Here is a 17175-nt window from a genome sequence, read left to right on the forward strand (position 1 = left end):
TGAACAAATGCGAAACTTTTTGGTATGTATTGTTTCTCCCAATTCTTTACGGTTTTAAGTGAGTTTCGAAAATGGTGAAAAACATATTTTCGCCATAATTTCTACAAACTTTATCGGAATGGGGCAAATAATATACCGCTGAAAAGCTACGGAAAATGCTAAACTTTTTCATTTTGATGGTTTTCTATGATTCCTAGCCGTTTTCAAGTAATTTCGAAAATGACGGGATCATGTGTTCTGCCTTTATCGTGAAACAGATTCTTTGAAAATGCACTGCGTGAAGAACCTGAACTTCTCGACGCGTGTACCTGAACTTCACTCTATTTTTCATGTTCTTTTCTTGCTCGTAGATCTCCATCCATTCACCGGAATTGAGCAGGTGATATACCGATGGAAAGCTGCTGTAAACACGCAAGTTTCTCGTGTTGATCATTTTTTCATACTTGCGACGGTTTTAAAAGATTTTTATGTGAAATTCATTCAGTGTAGTAGTTGAACTTCCTGCTGTTTTCACGTTGAACTTCTGTGACGTATTTTCGTTTGTAATTTACCTCATCCATTCGTTAGTGTTACACAAATGATTTTCCTTTTGTACAAACCGTTCTCATAATAATTTTTTTTAACTTCCTCTGACCGGGGACTTGAACTTACACAAATGATATTCCTGTCGTTTTGAAGTAAATTAGAAAATGACAAGATCATGATTTCTGTCTTCATCGCGAATGGAAATGCACTGCGTGAAGTAGTTGAACTTCGCGGGCATGTCTTTTTGAACCTCACTCTGTTTTGCTGTTTTTTTCACTGCGTGAAGTAGTTGAACTTCACCCTGTTTAATTTTATTTGTATTTTTCTTTATATGAAATACACACCATGTAGTACATGAACTTCCGGTTGTTTATCACTTTGAACTTCTCTCTAGTTTGAGAGAATTATTTTAAAACACAAAAAACAACATATTTTTTTTATGTATTTTGGACATCTAAATACACGGTGAACCTCTCTCACAAGAATTTTTTGAACTTTTCCTCGCTGAGCACTTGAATTTCTCAACCATTTTTTTCGTTTATGAGTTGTTTTAAAAAGTGCAAAAATGGTGTTGTGTTTTTTATTTTTTGAACAGGTAAATCCTAGGTTTTAATAAACTCCGAACTTCTCTGTTATTTCAATTTGAATTTCACCTTTTTATATTTTGAGTAAAGAATTATATTTGATTTTTATACAAATAAATCGAACATCGAAATACAAGGTGAACCTCTCTCGCAAGAATTTTTGAACTTCCCTGGAGAGAGCCCTTGAACTTCTTTCAACAAACCTTTTAAGCTTTTTATTTTCTATTCTTATATTCTTATCTGAAACGCATTCCGTGTAGTAGTTGAACTTACTGCTGTTTTCACCTTCAACTTCTGTCACGTATTTTTGTTCAACCTCTCTCATGAGAATTTTTGAACTGTCTCACGCCGAGCAGTTGAACTTCTAGCAACAAAACTTCCGGCCTTTGCTTTTTCATTCATTTTTTCATACATTGAAAATTCTTTCATACAAAAATTTCATGCACACCTCGTAGTACGTGAACTTCTGGCAGTTATCAAACTGAACTTCTCTCGGTTACGTGAAAATATCTGAGTTTTGTATAGACATTGAACCACTCTACCTTTTTTTATTTGAACTTTATTTTTGTATTTTTAGAAATGTGGAAATTATAGGGTTTCTTTTGAAACGTCAAACTTCTTCGTTGTTTTGAAATTAAACTTATTGGTTTTATTCTTTAGTAACTAGAAAAATCTAGTTTTTCAAATAAATATCAAAATGCTCCGCTTTTTCCAATTGAATTTCTTACTTTTATTCTCTAGTAACATGAAAAAAAATGAGTTTTCTAAATACATTGAACTACTCCATTTTTTGAAATTGAACTTCTTAATTTTAATCTTTAGCATTGGGGAAAATCTAAGTTTTTATAAACATCAAACAACTTCATATTTTTTAATTTTGGACATCTTGGTGTTATTCATTAGTAAGGGGAAAAGTCCTGGTTATGTAATAAATATTGAACCGCTCAATTACTTAAAGTTGAACTTCTATGTCTTATTTCTAAAAGAAGGAAAAAATCAGTTTTTCTAAACCTTTTGAATTGCTCGGGTTTTTTTTAATTTGACCTTCTTGATATTGTAGTAAACATTGAACTTCCCCATTATTTAAATTTGAACCTCTAGGTCTTTTTGTAGAACGGGGAAATTCCATTTTCTCTATAAATTTTGAGTTGCTCTATTTTTTTAATTTGGCCTTCTTGGGTTATTCTTTAGTAACGGAAAAAATCCTAATATAGTAATAAGCATTGAACCACTCTATTATATGTATTTGGACTTCTAGTTTTTTTAACGAGACAATCACCTTTTTAAGTTTTATTTTCCTTTTAGTAATGAAAAAATCTCAATAATTTGTAGTAAACATCAAACTTCCTTCTCTTTCTCGGTTGTTTTCTTCGTTCTACATGAGAAAATATATTTTTTCTCATTTTGTGTACTAAGCACACACACACACATCACATCCACACATTTTTTGGTAGTCAAATGAAAAAGGTTACAGCCCCACAGGCATAAACAATCGAAATCCCCTTAATTTTGAGCAGTAATAGATGAAGTTCTCATGTACAAAATTGTCTTGTCTCTTATACTAGTGGGTGGAGCCTCACAAGTGGACGGCGGCGCGCGTTGTTGGATAGGCGAGAAGGAAGAATGGTGATGCCTGGGAAGGTTGGATTCAATCGTCGCTTCAGTCGTACTTTTTAAATTTAGAAACGGTGATATATCCGCTTCAAAGTGCTCTGTTATTTTTGTAATGCTCTATATTTTTAATTTGAGCTTCTCGGTTTTTTTGTAACGGGAAAATCATAATTTTCTGGTAAACATAGAGACCTTTCCGTGATTTATACTCGAACTACTAGTTTTTCTTTAAAAATGGGCAATTCCATTTTTTATAAACTGTTTTTAAAATAAGAGCAGTCCAAAGATATTACATCGCATGTTTAGAATCAGAGCAATCCAATGATATTCCAAATAGTAACAAAATGACCACATTATATACAAAGAGAAATGCAATGTTCGGGTATCATTTTTCTACTACGCACACACCTTTGTTCTCATCCACCTCCCAAAGAAAATCAGAGCCACCACCACTGAAAGCTACTCATGTAAATAGAATAAAGATGAATACTTTTTGCAAAAGCAAGCGACTACAAGTTGAAGGGACTAGTTCTAACGCGTGTAGTATTAGCTCCTTCGTGTTGACCAATTCCACCAAGAACAATCCATGTGTGGAACAGGCCGAGCGGAATGAGGGAACGTGAGTAGGAGCTTCTCCAACATGACCTGCTGAAAGAAGTTAGGTGCATCCCTGGCGTGCAGCTTCTTGCGCCCCTTCTCCATCTCTGCCTAGGCCGTTTACCCATGTGGCTTCTCAGGCACTACAGAGTTGAGGCCTTGAGGGTGCACGTTCGCTCGGGGGAATAACATGGACTTCTGAACTGTTGTAGAACAAAAAAAATATACAAGCGATTCAGCCGCAAGCTCCTCAAAATTGTAACAAGTCCAGCACATCACAGTGGCGATTATACAGGTAAAAACAAGTTCACAGAGAGGATACTGGGAGCCGTGGTCGTGCTGTGCTACTCGCCGAAGTTGGACGTCGCCATTAGAATTCTGAACTTCTAGGGGGCGGCGGCTGCTGCTTGATGAGGAACCAAAAACTGCCTCGTTGTTGTCGGTGTGGCCAGCGTGGCAGGCGAAAGCAGAGTGCTTCTCGTGGCCCATGCACGCCACCAGGTCGTCGGCGCTGGCGAAGCTAATGGAGAAGACGTGGGTGAAGCCATGCGTGAGCGCCTCCTGGTTCAACACATCTTTTCCCCTACAACCCAACACAAGGAGCAATCAACCTAACTCTAGATAGAAACACTTATGAATGGCGATGCCTAATCCTGATCTGTTGTTGCTCAATTAAAATCTGACATAGTTTTTGTTCACTGGTGCAGTAAAGATGCAGCAGACATTTTGAAGTGTACCGTGCAGTAAAGATGGAATCCCTTTTTTGGAACAAAACAAATGAAATGCAAATGCATACCACCTGAAGAATTTGACGGTGTCGAGCTCCCCGGCAAGCTTGGTGAGCTCCTCAATGATGTCGTCCACCACCACGCCCTCCTTGAACCTTACCAGGCACAGGTGCTTGAACTCCATGGCTCAACAAGTCACAAGTGCAAAGCTGCGCCAAGCTTTCTCCTCCGGTGGCTTTGCACTTTGCAGCGGATGCGTATCATCACGCCACGGCGCTGGCCGTTTTATGGACGGGATGAGAGCTCTGCTTTTTAGTTGTCGGTGTGGACTTCTGAACTGTTGTAGAACAAAAAAATATACAGGCGATTCAGTCGCAAGCTCCTCAAAATTGTAACAAGTCCAGCACATCGCAGTGGCGATTATACAGGTAAAAACAGGTTCACAGAGAGGATACCGGGGAGCCGTGGTCGTGCTGCGCTACTCGCCGGAGTTGGACGTCGCCATCAGAATTGAACTTCTAGGGGGCGACGGCTGCTGCTTGATGAGGAACCAAAAATTGCCTCGCTGTTGCGGTGTGGCCAGCATGGCACGCGAGGTGGTCCGCGTCTACCTGCACGCGACGGGGGAAGTGGTGCCTGAGCTCTGCCGGCGGCATCCTCGGGGAGGCGGAGGGTGCAGATCGTAGGTGGGATCTCTGCGACACGTAACAAATACGAGACGCAGGCAGCGGCGCGGCGCAGGTCGCGTAGGAAGGGAGGGAAGGTCGAGACGGAGGGAGAGGGGAGGCCGTGTCGGAGTGGCAGAGGTGGTCGGGGTGGAGGGCGGCGCAGGAGGTGGTCGGGGTGGAGGGCGGCGCAGGAGGTGGTCGGGGCGGTGCCTGCGGTGGTCGTAGGCGGCGGCGGAGGTCGTCGGGACTGGCGGGTTGTGCGGTGGTGGCGTCCGATTCAGGCGGAGGTCCAGCGGCGATGGGATCGGGGGAAGGCGGGGATCGGGATTGGTAAGTGGTGGGTCGATCTGTTCGGGTCGTGGGGGGTGAGGGTTTCTTTTTTCTTGTCCGCGGGTTCCGCAGTTCGGGAACATATCCACCGGGCTCTATATAGAGCACCGTGATCCAAATAACTATTATGATCCCAGGATCAGAATAGTGCTACTATATATATATATTATATATATATAGGGAAAATCCATCCTACCACCCAGTGGTAGTTACCCCACATATCTCGTATACTACCATGTGGTAATATATATACTATTTTATTATTTTAAATATGTTCATATACTATATCTAAGATATTTCAAGGCAAGCTACATGAAAAAATTGCATATGAGCCCATAGTTTTTGTTATATTTGTGAAATACGTACATATTTGTTCGTAGAAAAGAACTTACTCAAAATATGGTACATACTATCTAAAAATTAGTATATATACTACCTAATCATTGTTATATACTACATACTACACGTACATATTTTCGGTTTTGATAGATACTACATACAACATACAAATTGCAAGTGGTGATAACTACCACTGCTTATAGGAAACATTTGTCCTATATATATATATATATAGACACACACACACAACAATTGCGTGCAAAATTTTGAGTGCTTGATTGGTTGTTTGTTAAGTTGCCATCTTCCTTTTAATTTTCTAGGAATTGTCTATTTGTATGTGGCGCGGATGAACATGTTAGTTATTGTTATTGTGTGTAAGATGGCAAAAAATTTGAACGGCACATCTTATATTACAATCAAACCAGGGGAGACGGTAAGGTATTGGCGTATTGCAAAACATAGGCCTTTGTTATACTCCCTTCGGTCCTTTTTAGTTTGCATATAAGATTTGACCGAAGTCAAAGTTTCTTTACTTTGACCAAACTTATAGAAAAGAGTATTAACATTCACAATACCAAATTAATATTTTTAGAATCATTATGAAATGTAGTTTCATAGTATATATAGTTATTATTGTGAATGCTTATATATTTTTAATATAAATTTGGTCAAACTTGGTTGAGTTTGACTTGATAGAAATTTAATACGCGAAGTAAAAAGGATCGGAGGGAGTATGAGATAGTTTTTTTAGTGAATTCCGTTTTTTACCCTCTATTTTGACATTTTTTACACTAATTACCCCATTTAGCAAGATTTCATCCATTTTACCTCATTTAGCAAAATTTCTACCACGATTTACCCTATTTAAAATTTTGCGATTGTTTAGACCGTCAGGTCCCAATTGCCAGGTCCAGCTGGCATGCCACATCAACGTTTTTCTTCTACCTATTTTTCTCTCTTCTGAACCAGTCCTCACAGCATATCCCGACCGGGACGGCCTGATGGAGATCCCTCGCGTCGTGTCCAACGCACAAAGCCTGAGTCGGCCATGCTCCAAACTCACACCCAATTGATTGCATAGCCCGTCTAGGCTTCCGACCACACGTACCCATCAGGCTCGCTCGAACCTAGGGTCAGGGATTGTCACGCAGCGGCGACGATGGCGATGGCGTGACTTCATACCTCCTCGAGCAACGTTGTATGGCCGCGACATCAAGGCAAGAAACGTCCCTGTGGAATCCGGCTCTCTCCAGCTCACCGACGTCGGCGTGGGCGCGTCCATGTAAATCACCCCATCAGGCTGTGCTCAGTTTATGGCGGGTCTATGGCGCCCGCCGGTCTAACAAATCAGAGAGGTTGGTGAACAAACAAGCCCTCTCAGTGGTACCCCATTCCACATGATTTTAACCATCTCTATCATAGCAATTTGTGTATTCTAAATTTTTCATAAATCATGCATTGGCCCGTGAGGCGTTTGATTACGACAGAATTAAGATGCTTATTAGAAGACCACGTGTATACATCTTACTCTTCTACAACTGACGTACATTACTTTAAAGTTTTTTTCAACATTTTTAATATTATCAAAGTTCTTTTACTTGGTTTGTGGCGGGATGGTGCGTGTGATTCGAAGGAAGGCGAGCGATGCGTGCCGTGAATATTGAAGGCCAGAGTGGTGTGGCCCAAGTCAGGCGTTGTGCATTGGATGCAAGCGGGCTGCTCTGGTGTGATCATATTGAGCCGGCCCGGTCGGGAGATGCTGCGAGGACCGGTTCAATATGAAGAAAAGTAGGCAGGTAAAAACCGTCAATGAGCATGCCAGATGGACCTGACAATTGGGACCTACTAATCGGAATGCTCATAAAATTTTAAACAGGGTAAATCATGGCAGAACTTTTGCTAAATGGGGTAAAATGGATGAAATCTCACTAAACGGGGTAATTAGTGTCAAAAATGTCAAAATAGGGGGTAAAAATGGGAATTCACTCTTTTTTTTGCGGGAATGTTATATGAGATAGTTGATACATTACATACATGGAAGGTTACATTTTTGTGCTTCGTGGCAAGCTTTCTCATGACGTGGCTTCTTCTTGCTCATATCATTCTTGTGCGGCCTATTGTCGGATAGGTACAAGTGCCCAAAGGTCCTCTGAGCCAGGCAATCACTATGCCAAAAGAAAACATACACACACAAAATTATATGTAGATGTATCAGCAAACCACATCGTGTACATATTTTAGTTCGACAATAGAAGACATCACTCCCTTATTTAACTTTTGCGACAATGATGGCAGCGACGATGCTTAGATTTCTTATCTTTTCTCTCCTTTCTACAATTTCCTCTCCATTTTCTTTTCCTTTTTCCTATGTGGTCCAGACTTGTATGGCTTCTCATCCAATGCTTTCATATACCAGCAATCATGAGGAAACTTGGATCTCAAAAATAGCGACCCCCCGACCTTGTACTCAGTGTTCCCATTTTCCTTCCAAACTTATATCAGCTAGGTTTGTTGTCTCAACAATGCGATAAATCCTTAAGGTATGGGCCAAGTTCATCCATCCTAGAGCCAGTGGCCCCTCTTCCTCGCTTCACCTTAACACATCATCAAATTACATATACTTTTTCAATAAAATTGTGAATGTGTAACAGATGCCAACATGCATAACAACATGGGTTAAACATATACACCCCCCCTCGGAGAAAACATTGCCTAATAAGATATGCCAATCTCAACGGATTAATGTGATACTATGACTTACATGTAGATAATCTGCATCATTAGTTTGGCATAGGCTGAGAATTCTTAGTTATCTGTCATGTGTCAATCAATATACTATTCGCTTGTTCTATCAAGAAAAACTAATGGACATCGAAACTAACCTTGAATGCATGAAATTTTTAGTTCCATCATTCCCAAGAGGCCAAGACCATCCTTCTAGTTGCAATAAGAACTATTATAAGTTGTGCCTTCCTCAATCTTTGTTACGAACACTCTAATTTCTCGAGTCACATCTATGTTTTCTCGCATCTAGTCACCATTCTCTCTATTTCTTCTTTTTAGGTTGAACTCTTCTCCCTGGCATGCATCACTTCAACAACCTCCACAACACTGGTTGTGCAGGGGAACAATCAATTGCCATTTTAATAATAAATGCATGAGAGCTAAATGGTTCATTTTCGTGATATAATGAGTAATGTCAGTTCAACAATATTTATAAATACTAGATGATACTCCGCGCGTTGCTGCGAGGACTGCCTGCTATATATTTTACTCATATTAGATGATACTCTGTGCGTTGCTGCGAGAACTTCCTGCAATATATTTTAGTAATATTTCATTATATGAACATGAATATTTGGATTAATAATATAAAAGTAAAACTTAAAATACATGCAACTATAAAATATTTATTGAATATAAATCAAATAATATAATTAAGTCACTTAATTCTTTTTGCATGCATGTTGCATGATGAAGTGGGCCTTTGTTTATTCATAATTGTTTGATGAGGTGGCATAGTTGCATGTTGAGATAAATATATTAGTGGGGATGAATTTCTTATGTATATAGGATTCACTAATTAATACTACCTCTCTCTCAGTTTACAGGGTGTGCACGTGCTCCTAGGTCGTCAATTTGACCAACCTAATACAAGTCATATATTACAAAAAATATACCAATATAAACTTCAAATGTTCTATTTTCAAACCATATAATTTTTATGTTATATAGTTTATATTAAGGTGATAAAATTGGCAACCTAGGTATACGCGTAGGACTTGTAAACTGAAACGGAGGTAGTATGTGGGTGAGGTTTCCCATAAAAAAATCAATATCTCTCATCAGTAGGATCATGAAAATGTGAAGGTGGTTATGAATTCACAAAGGGTGGAAGCTCATGTAGGATAACCGGCCATAGCAAGAAAGTCGATATATTGTTAGTTGTAGTAGGTATAGAGAAACATGATATTAAATAAATCTTGAAAGAATGAAGCCTGTAATCAATCTAGAGAAGTCACTAAGAAACATCAGCATGATGTCCACATCTTGTGTCCTGGCCCTGACATAGATTGATTGAAAGTGGGAACAATAATACACTTCAATACTGATTTTTTCCCTCAAGGAAACATGAACATCATGTGCACAACTTAGCTATTAGCCCTTACACAAACAAATTGAAACTGGGCTTAGTGAGGCATTTGGGTGCTGGAACAAATTTTCATACAACAACAGTCATTAAGGACAAAGATGAACCTCCTATGCATAGGTTAGCTATTGCCCTTGCGCAAAGTGGTTGAAAGTGGGAAGAGCTGAACTACTGAATTGTGAAATGGAACTCCCACGTTCTTTATCTCTATCTGATTTAATATTTTTGTGCTTGCTCATGGGTGCTCTGCTTCGGAGTTGTGAAATGGAACTCGCATGTTTGTTCGAAGACCAACAACCTCTGAAAAGCTACAGGCCATAGCCTTCTTCCAGCACTTGCTAGTTACATATTCGACCTAACATTTTCAGCATGTGTGACGATACCAGGTGGAAGAAAAAGGAAGATAGTTTTTTGAATAAAATAAGGAGAAATCAAACATCTTGATTTTGACTGCTCAAAGTACACCTACATGTTTGTTTTTATCAAGGAACTACATTTTTAGGGAAGTACATGTTCGTGTTTGTTCTGTTTTGAAAGTCAAATCAAAAGGAGCGAAATCACTAAATAAGGGGTACCATTGCAAAGGCCACCCTACCTTCTTAGGCACTGACAAAGTCGCAACCTGGGTATTTTCCTTTTTGTTCTTCGTAAATTCATTTATTCAAAACATCTTATACCTTGAACCGCGCGTCCAAATTCCGAACCGTTTTGAGCGTTGGATTTCTTATGTTGAGATCTTTAAAATTAGATCCATGTTAATACATTTCAACGGTTTTTTAGAAAAAAAAGAACAAAAAAGTGCGGTGAATAAAGGAAAACCCAAAAAGGGTAAAAAGATGAATAAAAAGAGGGAAAACTAGAGTCCGAAAGCACGACTGCTGTTTTTCATGTTTTTTTGCTTCGAGAAGCATATTTTTTTTCTGAGAAGCACAACTCACTAGAGCAAATCTGTGCTTCCATGTGCTTCTCGTGAAAGTATAGTTTTTTCTTTCTTTCGAGAAGCACAAGCAAATCTCAACTTTTTTTAGAAGTACTAGCAAAAGAGCCCGTGCGTTGCAACGAGAGAGAAAACATAACACACGCTCTTAACTCAACAATCATCACTCAAGACCACAATAGGTCCATCTCTTCTATTTTTTCGAGGCATCATATTTTGTGTTGCCGCTTATCCTCCTTTTCACCCTCGCCGACGATGGCCTCGGTGTTCACACAAAACAACAAAAAACATGTGTTGAATATGGTTAATCCTAAGGCGTCTCTCTCTCCCTCTCTCCTCCCTCTCCCCCTCTCTCTCCCTCCCTCTCTCTCTCTCTCTCGCTTTCTCTCACTCTTGTGATGAGAAATCTGTTGTTTTCGCCTGTGACATTTTTCAGAGGTATGCATGTGTAGTTATTGATGTTTCCTTTTCCGTATATGGTTATAGTGGGGTGTTTATTTGCAATCCGGATCGCCGCCGGTATGAAAAAAACGAATCTTACGCTATAAATTATAAGTTTGCTTCCATAACAATATTTTAAAAATATTTAACAGGTAAAATTAACATCATATTTAGATTCCACACATTTTTCTAATAAAATTTCATATATAATATGTTAAAATCAAAGTTACGGTTTAAAAGATACAGATAATTTAGAAAATCATTTGGTTTGACTCAAATATATTCCAAAATAATATTTAAAAATACTTAATAGGTAAAAATAATCTCATATTCATATTCTACATATTTTTCTAATCAAATTTTATATATAACATGTTCAAATCGGAGTTACGATTTAAAAGATATGGATGATTTTAAAAAGCATTTGTTTGACTTAAATATGATTCACGGATGAATTATCTAAAACATCAGGTTTTCAAAAAATGTAAAATAGCGGTTCGGGTGTGACTTAAAACCAAACGACGGGTTGATTTCAAGAAAAGACAGGTACTTTTGTGTAAAATACAAAAATAACGATTCGTTTTAACTTAAAACAAGATTGCGGGTTGAATTCTTTGAAATAGAAGGATTTTTCTGAAAAATGCCATGACGGACGAAAGAAACCTAATTTGCTTTGTTATTAGGTAAAGATAAAGATAAAGATTGTTTCCGTGCTCCTTGTGGAAGCATTTTTTTTCTTTTCTGAGAAACAGAACTGATCTTCGCAATTTTGTTTTTGCTCAAAATGTAAAGAAAACATGGCAGAAACAGAAAGGGCAAAAAGGTCCATCTAAAACCCAAATACGTGCATAAAAAAATCAGAAGAAATGTCCGGGACGGGGATCGCACGCCCAGCTCCATTGCGGCAGACGGCGCCACGAGGGCTAGGAGGAGGACGACGACGAGGTCCAGGTCACGTGCAGCGTCTTCGTCGATTGCGCCGGTGACGCGTGCGCGGCGGAGCGGGTGAGGCGCCGGCCGGCTGCCGATCACTCGGGTAAGAGCTACAACTACCACCTACTGCTACTAGTGTGTGTGTCAGAGCTGAAGTATCTTCAGTCCCGCATCCCCTACGCACTTTGGGGGCAAGGCTGGTTTATAGATCCCGGCGTCAATTGGCAGGGTTAGCCACCAAGCGAAGGTAGCAGCAAGCAAGCTAGGGACGGTAACACTATTGATCTCTCATGTGCATCTATAATAGATTTCTGAGCACAGCATGTTCGTTTTTAAGCAGCATATTTAGCACTGTAGCTTGTATCGCTATATACTATTGATTTGTATGCTGTAGATCTCAAATGGATGTTATTGGTCAGAGAATTCTGCGGCTGATTTTCATATTATTATTCAGCCCACACCCCGCAATGGCACTGCTTCTTAATCCAAATCCAGGACAACAAACCTCTGAAAGCCATCACATCTATCAAATCAGTATGTGAACATAGCATGTTTTGCATCAGCATGTTGTTAGAGCTAACATTGATGATTTGGTTGCTTTGGTCATGCCTACAACCACTGCAATCAGCAGCATCACACATCTTGTTAGAAGTTTTGGAATCATGTGCCATGCATAAGTATCCAATGTGTGCGCAGGGACGAAGCTAGAAAAAATTGGCACTCGTGTCAGCCAGTACCCACTACATACTAAACTACATGAGGGAGATATAAATAAAACATACAAATCCGAAGATAATACAAAGAATGAAAATATGCAATCAGCAAACAATATGAGAAAAGCTTGCCATAGCCAGTAAACTCAAGAAATCACGTACATACAAATTAAGAAGAAAAAAATCTAAGAAAAAAATGGCTACTTTGGAGTTAGATTCGTAATTTCGAGAAACAGATGAACAAACAAAACATATCAGACTACCAAAAATGAATATCGTCAAGCGAAAATATAAAGTGACTCCAGACTCACATTTCCCTTCACGCCCTTTCACCTCTTTCTTTTACGAGAACATGAACTTTCACCTTCTTAAAGAGATCAGTCATGCCATCATTTGTAATGGAAGAAAATATATTTGTCCCCACATACGGAGTAGCAAATTAGTCAATCACTCATAATCTGCTCACCCATTTTGTTATGCAAAATATGGTTGCCAATATTAATTTTTTAAAAATCATCGACAATCAACAAAATTAGCACCAAATTTAGAAGTAGATGCACCAAATTTTGCGTATCTGCGTACGATCATGGTGTACCTTGCAGGAAACCTAGACTAGGGGACTTCCGTCAGCGACTATATTAGATTAAAATTGTGTCGTTGCCGCTGCGGCCGCCCGCCCGCCATCAAAACAAACTGTTGTTGATTCGCACTTGTGTTGTTCCACTGAGAGGTGAGAGAGATTGGAGATTTCTACGATTTTTTTTGGGTGCGAGAATTCAGGACCGAGGCGGCGAAGAGACGAATAGGCACATGGGACGTGCGACCTGCACGTACGGCCGCGTATATCGGAGGCCAAGCAGCGATCAGATCAATGTTTTGTGGGCTTTGTGTTGGCTACTTATTACCTTTTTGTTTGCACGACTGTAAATCAGGCTGACACTTTGGGCCTATGCTGCTTTTTAGCATCTGGGCTGGGTCAATCGATTTTTCTGGCTGGGGTCAAATGTAAAACTTGTTAAGCGTGTTAGAAGTAACGTCGAACCGCACTGGTGTCAGTTGACACCAGTGCTTGTACGGGGAACTCCGTCCCTGTGTGTGCGGGCCTGCTACTGCTAGTACGCTGCATGCGACGGGTTTAGCTATAAACATTTGGTCGTTTGAGTCACTTAAGTTTGTATATGTGTGAACGGTGTTCTTCAATGGCAGTATCTGAATAGTGAGTCGTTTTGTGTATTGCGCTGTGCATGCTTTATAGCTAAAGAAATGTCCAATTCCTAGACCAGATTTAATTTGTGTGTGAATATTCCGACGATTCTCTTGTGATGGGTTTACTTCTGTAAACTGTTTGCACTCCAGGCTCATTTAAATGACTACTCTCTGTTCTTGAATGAAAGATTCCAAGTTGAGGCGGAGAAAATGCTTGTCTTCTACTTGTGCTCTTCTTCAACAAATGTGTTCTTGATCTTTTATAGATTTATTTTGGCAGCAGTGGCCATGGACGATGTAGTGGGTTCCTTATCCAAGAAGTGGAGGCTGGACGAGCTGGAATCGCAAGAGCCCCCGATGAGCAGAGATGGAGGCAGCATTGACGATAATGCGAACCCCGACCTCATCAGCCGCCTTCCCGAAGAGATCGTCGGCAGCATCCTCTCCCTCCTCCCTACCACCAAGGGCGCCATGCAGACATCTGTTCTATCCTCCGGGTGGCGCCACCTTTGGCGTACTGCCCCGCTCAACCTTGTCATCGACCAGGCCCCATCAGCCAGGAGAGCAAGCGCATCACCGTCGTCTCCAAGATCCTTGCCGCACACTCTGGTCCTGCCCGCTGTCTCTTCTTCAACCAACCCGGTGGCATCTGCCTCCGCCGTGAGTTCTATGCCAAGTTCGACAGCTGGTTCCGGTCCTCTTCCCTCAATGGCCTTGAGGAGCTCTACTTGTATGGAGGTGATATGTTGCCGTGCCTGCTGCCATCGTCCGCCCTCCGCTTCGCATCCACGCTATGCATCGCCAGCATCGGCCACTGCGATTTTGCCTTGATTAATGATGCCCTTGCGCTTAGCTTCCCTCAGCTGAAGCAGCTCAAGCTCTATCGTGTCTCCATCTCGGAGGTGACCCTCCACCACCTGCTTGCCGGCTGCACTATGCTACAGAGCCTTGATCTTCGATGGATCCGTGGGCCCAGCAGCATCCGGATCATCTCGCCGACTGTCCGAAGTATTGGCATATCTGTTTGTGACTACTACGATGAAAAGCTTGTGTTCCCGGAACTTGTTATTGAGGATGCACCTTGCCTTGAAAGATTGATCCCACATGGTTTAAGGGGTGGTCCAAGGACAATCAGGGTCATCGCAGCGCCAAAACTGGCAGTGTTGGGCTACCTGTCTAGGCTAATCTCCGAACTTGTTATTGGAACCATAAGGGTTAAGGTAGACCAAGTCTTGTTCTTCTAGAAACTTGCATGATGAATTTGTCTATTTCCTATTTGCATCGCAGTCTTTGTTTTCTCGATGTCCCATGTGTATCTTTTTTTCCAGGAAATGATCCCTATCATGTTCACCACGACGGTACGCACAGTAAAGGTCTTGGTTCTACAATCTGTCGGCCCTAATCTGGATGCAATTGTTGCATTCCTTAAATGCTTTCCCTGCATGGAGAAGCTGTACATTCAGGTGAAATATCTTTCTTGTTAAATGTTAGCCACTCCAGCAGAAAGTGTAAAATTACATGGATTTAAACCTAGTTTCAACTTCATCAGTCATACATCTCTTTAGATACCTAGCTTGGACATATAGTACATTTCTGGTAAAAGATTTTATTGTCAATTTCCCCAGATTTTACTATGACAAATCTAGTGGTCAAAACTGCCTAGACTAGAGGAGACCTTGAACTTAGAAGCAATCTGTGTTTTAAAGTTAAAGGGGGTAGGGGGGTGGGAGGGGGGACTATATTGTTCAATAATCCTCACTTACACATCATGCAACTAATCGGATGTGGTTAATTGCCAGCTATCATAAACTTACTCTTTTATTTCCTACAAAAACAATACTGTTTCTACTTCTATCAAGTACTTCCACCGTTCCTAAATATAGGTCTTTCTAAAGATTTCAATACGGATAAGTGAATCTACACTTTAAACTACGTCTATATACATCCGTAGGTAGTCCATGTTGAAATCTCTAGAAAGACTTACATTTAGGAATGGAGGGAGTAGTATCTAAACTTAAATTTTCTTTTTGCAGTCACTTCCTAGAAGAGTAATTGACAAAAAACTACCACATTTCATGTATCCGTCCCACAGAACTACCACATTTTGAAAATTGACCAAAAACTCTAGATTAGTGCTAATTTCGTGACAAAAAACTACCAAGTTGAGTTGATGACCGTTTTTATGATTTAAACCTGTTTATGACATGTAGGACCAGCAGCAAAGTCAACTCTGTTTATTTTGACCGTGAAGTTAACCGTTATGACAAATGGGACCAACACGTCATCATCAACCTTCTTTTTCCTCCCCTCCTTCTCTATTTGACATTTCAACAAGCACCTTATGTGCATCGGGCAGCACCACCGTGCCGACGCGTCGACGCCTGTGAGCAGCGGCAGCCCGTGGCACCGGCGACCTTCCTCCTCCTCCTCCTGCTCCCTGCTCCCTGTTAAGTGACAGCGCCCCTGCCTACTGATGCACTGCTGCTGCCCCGCTCCGCTAGCTCCGCCCACTGCCGCGCTCGCCTGCCGACAGCGCCCAGCCCCGCCCCGCTAGCTCCGCCCACTGCCGCGCTCTCCTGCCGACAGCGCCCAGCCACGCCCTGCTAGCTCCACCCATTGCCGCGCTCCCGCCGTCGTTGATGCTCACCATGGCCGGAGCACCACTGCCGCCCGCGCTCGCCTTCTTTTGGCCGTGCCCGCGCCGCACCCCTGCGCCTCGCCTTGCCCCCACCGGCGCGTGCTTCGGCCGCCGCCACCCGTCCGAGGAGCGGTGACGCATGGGATGCTGCTCCAGATGGTGGTGTAGGGGAGCACATGAAGTGTTTGTTAAAATGTCAGACGGAGAAAGAGGAGGAAGAAGAAGAATGACATGTGGGCCTGACCTGTCATCACGGTCAACATGACAGTCAAAATAAATGGAGTTGACGATTTCCGCCATGTCAGCCCTGACAAACGGGCCCCTCCTGTCATAAATGTGTTTAAATCGTCTAAACTGGCCATTTTGTGAAAGTGGTAGTTTTTTGTCACAGAATTAGTACTAATCTGAAGTTTTTGGTCAGTTTTCAAAATGTGATAGTTCTGTGGGACGGATACGTGAAATGTGGTAGTTTTTTGTCAATTACTCCTTCCTAGAAAGGACATGACAAAAGTTCAGCAACATGACACACTTGTTGATCCTATCGAATGCCTTGACCTTCATCTCAGAGCAATCGTAGTGAACATGTATCAAGGCTTGGGACCAGATGTTAACTTTGCAAAGTTCTTTGTTCTGAACGCAAAGGTGCTCAAGGTAATGAAATTTGTTGTCTATGGTAGTAACTGCAATGAGCAATGGATGGCTGATCAGCATAGAGAGCTACAACTGGATAGCAGGGCTTCTGGAGATGCTCGGTTTGATTTTGTGAGATATAATG

The 17175-nt window shown here is 41.2% G+C and overlaps 2 protein-coding genes across 2 annotated transcripts; one reads left to right on the forward strand and one right to left on the reverse strand.

Annotated features, from left to right (window-relative positions):
- Positions 1-3437: 3437 nt before the first annotated feature.
- LOC125507301 lies at positions 3438-4229 on the reverse strand. The gene is made up of 3 exons (XM_048671925.1): positions 4114-4229; positions 3611-3900; positions 3438-3520 (listed from the first exon to the last, which is right to left on the reverse strand). Exons 1-3 carry the CDS (start codon positions 4227-4229, stop codon positions 3438-3440), a joined length of 489 nt encoding a protein of 162 aa, XP_048527882.1.
- Positions 4230-13829: 9600 nt separating this feature from the next.
- On the forward strand, positions 13830-16217 carry LOC125507302. Its single transcript, XM_048671926.1, has 3 exons — positions 13830-14982; positions 15091-15225; positions 16119-16217. The coding sequence occupies exons 1-3, from the start codon at positions 14506-14508 to the stop codon at positions 16215-16217; spliced, it is 711 nt and encodes a 236-aa protein (XP_048527883.1). The 5' UTR covers positions 13830-14505.
- The last annotated feature ends 958 nt before the right edge of the window (positions 16218-17175 follow it).

The sequence above is a fragment of the Triticum urartu genome, chromosome 5, assembly GCF_003073215.2.
Source record: "Triticum urartu cultivar G1812 chromosome 5, Tu2.1, whole genome shotgun sequence".
NCBI lineage: Eukaryota > Viridiplantae > Streptophyta > Magnoliopsida > Poales > Poaceae > Triticum > Triticum urartu.

Bases quoted from the DNA above. Each gene is read 5' to 3' on its own strand.
- LOC125507301 (XM_048671925.1), bottom strand. From the start codon at position 4,229: ATGGAGTTCAAGCACCTGTGCCTGGTAAGGTTCAAGGAGGGCGTGGTG. The intron at 3,901-4,113 runs GTATGCATTTGC...GTTGGGTTGTAG, and splicing joins ACCGTCAAATTCTTCAGGTG to GGGAAAAGATGTGTTGAACC. The intron at 3,521-3,610 runs GTATAATCGCCA...GTTCTACAACAG, and splicing joins CTGTGAACTTGTTTTTACCT to TTCAGAAGTCCATGTTATTC.
- LOC125507302 (XM_048671926.1), top strand. From the start codon at position 14,506: ATGTTGCCGTGCCTGCTGCCATCGTCCGCCCTCCGCTTCGCATCCACG. The intron at 14,983-15,090 runs GTAGACCAAGTC...CTTTTTTTCCAG, and splicing joins TTGGAACCATAAGGGTTAAG to GAAATGATCCCTATCATGTT. The intron at 15,226-16,118 runs GTGAAATATCTT...TGCATCGGGCAG, and splicing joins TGGAGAAGCTGTACATTCAG to CACCACCGTGCCGACGCGTC.